The sequence below is a fragment of the Staurois parvus genome, unplaced genomic scaffold, assembly GCF_062004578.1.
Source record: "Staurois parvus isolate SC_StPar_1 unplaced genomic scaffold, SC_StPar_1.0 ptg000136l, whole genome shotgun sequence".
Lineage (NCBI taxonomy): Eukaryota > Metazoa > Chordata > Amphibia > Anura > Ranidae > Staurois > Staurois parvus.
This window is the reverse complement of record NW_028317932.1, coordinates 14,393,549-14,399,858: the sequence shown is the minus strand read 5'-3', so window position 1 is coordinate 14,399,858 and position 6,310 is coordinate 14,393,549. Positions and strand designations below refer to the sequence as shown.

Here is a 6,310-nt window from a genome sequence, read left to right as displayed (position 1 = left end):
TCTATAACGCATTTTATAATGAAAATCTGTACCAGGAACTACTGTATATGGCTAAAGTTATAGTAGCAGCAGATCAGTCAGGCAACTGGCATATTTTCTTCTGATAATCTCCTGAAATTACTTCAAATTTGCCTCTGAATGTCCTAAAACCACATTTGCATGTGTGAGATTATGAAAATCATGTTTCTCCATCAGTCCTTTATAGCCCAGTTGGAGCACACTTTATGGGCTGTGGACCATTCTAGAGACTGAATGCTGCGGTAAACAGATAGATGGCTTAACTTTTTTCTTTTTTTTTTTGCAGTGTCAAGATACAGATGCCATCTGTGCCATCTGTTTATCACTAATAATAAAATGTGTTTTGATGGTATGCCAACACATTTGTATTTCATTGGTAATGGTGAATAGTTGAATAGTAGTATTTCACCTCGTAACAGGCAAAATGTTTGGTTTGGTTTGTGGTTGGTAGGTATAAAATGCAGACTATTTCAAAATTCCATGTAGTTCCTGGAAAAATATAAATGTCTGAACAATTTTTCTAGCACTAAAACAGGCTTGCATTTTTTAACAAACAATGTTGAATTCATATTGCCTTGAACAGCTCTTGTAATATTTGATAAATGCCTCTTTAAAGATTGTTCCTACCACACATTAGGTGTAGTACTATATTCACATTAGGTGTAGTACTATATTCACAGTGTAAATATATAATTTATTAAGTGTTACTAATTCTATATTCATGTTAAAGTTAAGGCCTTGTCATTATGGGCAGTCTGATGATGTTACAATAAGGTCATTGAACCATCTTTGAAAATACAAACTTTGTAACGGCATTGAGTGCTGCGTGTGGCCTCCTTTCACGGTTTAATATACACAAGTATTGTGTTCATTAAAGGTTTATTTCTTTTTACCCATTGAAATATAAGTAATCTTTTAGCTGCACAATGGCATATAATAATTGATTAAAGTGTAACTTTTCTTTTAATTTTCATGAATTAATTTTTATTGCAGTGGCACCTATATGATAGTCCCACAACCCCCAGCATTCCCTGCCAGACTTATACTCGTCTATCTCCACTCCAGCAAAATATCGCCCAGTATGAGCTGGTTCTCTAAACTACCTCTCTGTGGGAATGAATAAGAGTGCACAGCCCATTTATGGAAATATTTTGACAAACCAGGGTGTGCAGCCTCATGTACAATATCTGTGAGAGCTGAGTATAGGACTAATAGGCAGTGCTGGGGGTAAGGACTACAATGTGGCAGCAGTTACACTTTAAGTCAACATAAAATGTTTTGGCAATATGGTAATGACTGTGCCAGTGACCACGTCTCTCATGTTTTTTTAACATACCCATTTTTATGGACTCCTTTGTTGAAACTAGGTATTATGCTAAAATAGAAGTATTTAAATTCAACAAATAGAAAAAGATGTATACTAATTTGATAAGCATACTATCCTTCCACACAAGCAGAAAATATGAATGACACAGACAAAACAATAAAATCAACAACATCCAAATGCTTATTTTTATTTAGATTTATTACACTTGATGTTTTCAAAAGTTACCAGTTAAATGTTGTATTTTAGTCAGCTGCTAGAAACTAAGGACAAAGTAGTATAAAATCATAATAACATAATTTGGCAATATATATGACAAATGACTGAATTATGGAATATGTATTACCCACTACAAACTCTACTAATATGTATGGTGATTTGAACTTAGTAATAACAAATAACCATAGACAGATGCATTTGCCATCTCATTAAACTTGAGAATCTTAGCTAATCTGTCTTTTCACTTTAAAAACAGCGCAAGATAGTAGTAGTGGTGACTGCAATCTAAAACCATGAACCATGAAACCTAAGGATAGTGAAAATATTTTGTAATATTATATAACAAACCTGGCCAGTTTATTGTAAACTCTTCTTAAAGTGGTTAAATCCAAACAAAAATATATAAATCTTTATGAGGCAAAGCCTGATTATGTAAATCAGTTATATGACAGCCTTACCTATGCAGTGGCACATTTTCTTGCCTATATGTGAGTTGTTTCTTGAAACAGGTGCAGCCTGCTCTTTAATATAACTCTCCACAGTGCAGTTGACAGAACCCTCCACTTTTTGTTTTGTTATTGTCTTTTCCAGCTCACAGCAAAATTAAACAAAATAGCTGAAAAAGCCAATTACAAAATAGAACAGAAGACATTTATAACCATAGAAATGGATATCAGTTGGCAGCTTGCACCCTTTGCAAGAGACAGTTGGATTTGGAGGCAAAAAAATATTTACAGCTTGGCTGAAAAAACTTTCAGATTTCAAATTTTACATGAGGTTTTTGTATCTGTATGATGGTATAAGGGGGGAAAAAAGCATAAAAAGCATGATGTATATGTATGTATATATATATATATATTTATTTTTTGGTTTAACTTGAGCGATGTTGTAGTCAACATCCAAAAATGTTTTAAATCTAGTTTTACCACCAAAGATTATAGCTGTAAGAACAATACTTTAATTTAAAATCTGATATTTGTTTTGCTTAATTGGTTGAATTGGTTTACATAATTACATCATACAGCATTTTACTTTTCTCCACAAGAAAGATACACGATGCAAGAGCTCCAGTCATTGACATAACATAAGTGGAATGAAATTAGTGAGGTTTTAATTGTTTCGCTGCCAGAAGTGCTACAACATACTGACCTCCCCTGACAGGTATATTTTCTGCTCCGGAAACACCTGCTACGATTTTTCATTTCTTCATTGCACTTTCAAAGCACAAAGTATTTATTTCAACAATAGATGTCTTTATACAAATGTGGTGGAAGAAAAAATAATTCTACAGAATTCAGCAAATGTCTGCATGCACTGGTTTTGTTTTTGGAGGGTTTTCAAAAGTCTGATTTGTCATAGAGCAATGAAATATGGATCAAAAACTTTGAAAAAGACTGAAGATGGAATTTCATTGTCATCACCACATTGGAGGGTCTTCATACCTGCAAAGACAAAATCACAGCACATTATGAAGATTGTTATTGCAGGAAGATTAAAAATAAATGGTGTTAGTACATTATCTATGCTTTGTAATATAAGACAGTCAGATTTATAGCTCAGGGATACATGGAAACAGAGCAGAGCCGTAAGCTCCATTCACACTAGTGTTTTTTTTTAAGCTCAAAAACACTGGAAAACACGCTGGATAAAAAACACTTGTAATACTGTTTTTTAGTAACATTTTAGTAGTGTTTAGGAGCATTTAGAAGTGTTTTATTAGCGTTTTTACAGTACTTGTAGAAAAAAGCTAGAAAAAAAACTGTTAAGTGTTTTAGCAGCTTTTAGGAGTGTTTAGCGGTTTTTCTGCTGGAAAAATGATCCATAAAACTCTACAAGAACAATTTTTTTTCTGCTCCTGGATGCTGAAGCTCAAAAAACGCTAATAGCCTAAAGTAGTGTACATGAACACATAGAATAACACTATTTAGTTTCTAGGAGCAGAAAAAAAATGCTAATAACAGCTTCTAGGATCTTAAAAAAACGCTAGTGTGCTTGGAGCCTTAAAGTGAACCTGCACTATACCTTGGAACATTTAAGTATATGGCTGTAGTCTGTATACTGGTAGAGAAAGATCAGAAGACCTCCAATGTTTGGATACAGAACTCTAAGTGTAACAGATAAAATACTGAGCTAAAATACAAAAAGTTTTATTCTAATACAATAAAATACTACAAATTCATCAACTCCATAAAAATCACAACATGGTGGCTACATTAGATGAGAATAAAGAAGCTTTAACTGATGTGAAGAGAACCTCCTCTTGTTGTTCTGCTGGACATCCACATGAGTATATATACTGGTAGAGGGAACTTCAATGCACTCTTCAAAAGTTGTGTGGAGAGGGGTCCTAGAAGTTAAAGTGGTTGTAAATCTTTTTTATTTAAATAAGATAACACGCGTTATACTTATCTGCACTGTGTAATGGTTTTGCATAGAGCAGCCCTGGTGCTCCTGGCCCCTCCCCCTGCCAAGTGCCCCCAGAGCAAGCTGAGTACTCTGGGGGCACTCGTACATGCTCGCTCCTGAGCCAGCCCTGTATGTCCTTAAGACATACAGAGCGTTGCTCAGCCCGGCCCCCTCTCCCTCCTTACTGCTCCTACTGCTGTGACGCTTTTGTGCAAATCACTGGATCGTGATCAGACTCAGATAAGTATTAGTGTGGGCCTAGGGGGAGCTGCACACTCAAGGTATTTTGCCTTCATGCCTACACATTGCACATGAATGGTTAAAGATTTAGGATCTTCAAAATGAAGCTAATTCATGTTATATTTTCCCCCTAGATTATGCAACTGCAACCAGGGACACATGACTGCACTTTTGCCAACCCCCTTCTGCTACTAGTGTCTCCCTATTGGCCACTATATGTGATAGGTGGTCCCATTAAGCAGTTAAAAGGCAAGAGAATGAGAGGGGTTGGATTACAATACATCCATGGTAGTTGTGGCTTCAATTTGCATAAAAAGATCCATGTTAGGGATCAGAGGGAGATCTGCAAATAACCTAATAGTTTAAGTAGGGATCTGGTGGTGTCCTAACTCCAAATAACCTAATGGTTATAAAGTATGGCCAAAGGGTTTTGGGCAACACTTCTTTTGTGGGTCACAGGAGAACATTTACTTTTGTCCTCATATGACCCAGAGTCAGATGGTAGCAGGCTATGGCCTGCTATCAGCTGGGGAGGAAAAGCCACTGCAAAAAAAAAAAAAAACTCTTGCTGTACCTTCTTAAAAAGTGTTAGCTGGAGTTCTGCTTTAATATGTTAGTCAAGTGCATTTAAATATGCTAGTGCATCTAACACTACCTTCTACCCAGATGATCAATGCTGCCATACAAAGGTATCTCCATTGTTCCTCCAGTGGAGTTAAGCCACTATAAGCCAGCTTTGGGTTTCTGCGGGTGGGTAAATGCTGTGTGTTTGACAGGTGCATTTGACCTCCAGTGGGCCTCCTTCTATCCTACATTTGATCTGCTTGAAACTAGTATGAATTACCTTTGACTAATATGGGGAGAGAAACAGCTCAGAAATGAACAAAAGCCCATGGAAAAAGGTCCTAACAAGGATCTGACCCCATTTACTTCAGGTCTATGCCTGCCAATTGCTATTTCTTTAAATGAATGTACCTCAGTGGCCAAGATGAGTACTCACATTAAACATGGAAATGATCAATGGCTAGGCTTAGTCTGGTCAAGAAGGACAGATCCCTAGTAATAAAGTTAAACTTATTGTGGGGGGGGCACATTAAGGCAAAAACAAGGAATATTTGCTATGGCTATACTAAATAGATGCCTTTTAAAGTGATATTAAAAGCAATATTTTCTTTAAAAAAAATAACAAGCATTTCATACTAATCCTGCTCTGTGTAATAGTTTTGCACAGAGCACCCCTGATTCTCCTCTGCTCAGGTCCCCCACTGATGCTCCTGGCCCCTACCTCCTGCCGAATACCCCCTTAAACCTTTACAACCACTTTAAAGTGTCTTTTAGAGCAGTGTTTCACAATTTTTTTTCAGTCAGGGCACCCTTTAAAATTCTGCACAATCTCAAAGCACCCCATTCTAAAATGTCAAAAACATAACTAATAGTTTTACATAATGCAGCAGCATCCACACATGTGTGACATCCAACATTATATGACATGTTTGCACAATGGTATTGACTAGTATTCAAATGTTTTTCTTCTCCCTCATTCAGCTAATATGACCCCAGTGCTTATGGAGGACCCCAGGGGAAGGGAAAAGAAAGAAGCTGTACAGGCACCCAACGTCATCCTTATCAACTGATGATGTAATTGGTTGTTAGGATGCCGGCAGCTACAAACTTGTAATGATGCACAATGAAAACCTGTTGCTTTGACTAACTAAAAAACAGGCTTGATCCACCACTGGCCTGTTTACAATTTTGGTGTAATTTTTAGACATCTTGCCAAGGCACCCCTGAAGAATCCTGAAGGCACCTGCCTGAAAAAGGCTGTTTTAGAGTGAGGAAGCATTGTTGTCTGTGACTTTGTTGGGGATATAAACATATAAAAATGATCCCAGCACAATTTTTTTGCACAATTTGTTTTTAGACATCATTAAAAAGGATCACCAACCAAGCTTGTAAAATCCCTTTCACTGATGTTGAAAAATTTTCTACAAGAAATGTATACTGGTGACAGTTTCTACATGTCTATATAATCAGGCAACATAATCTATTTAGTTCACTTCAGCACCCAGAAGTCATTGGGTATTCATCCTTATGGTGTGTGGC

The 6,310-nt window shown here is 36.6% G+C and overlaps 1 protein-coding gene across 1 annotated transcript in view; it reads right to left on the bottom strand.

The window, feature by feature from the left end:
* Positions 1 to 1,525: 1,525 nt before the first annotated feature.
* Positions 1,526 to 6,310, bottom strand: part of NPY (neuropeptide Y) — a 39,293-nt gene continuing 34,508 nt past the window's right edge. Inside the window, exon 4 of the mRNA XM_089673206.1 lies at positions 1,526 to 3,003. Coding sequence (XP_089529332.1) covers positions 2,979 to 3,003 — 25 coding nt within the window. The 3' untranslated portion in view covers positions 1,526 to 2,978. The remainder of the gene's footprint in view (positions 3,004 to 6,310) is intronic.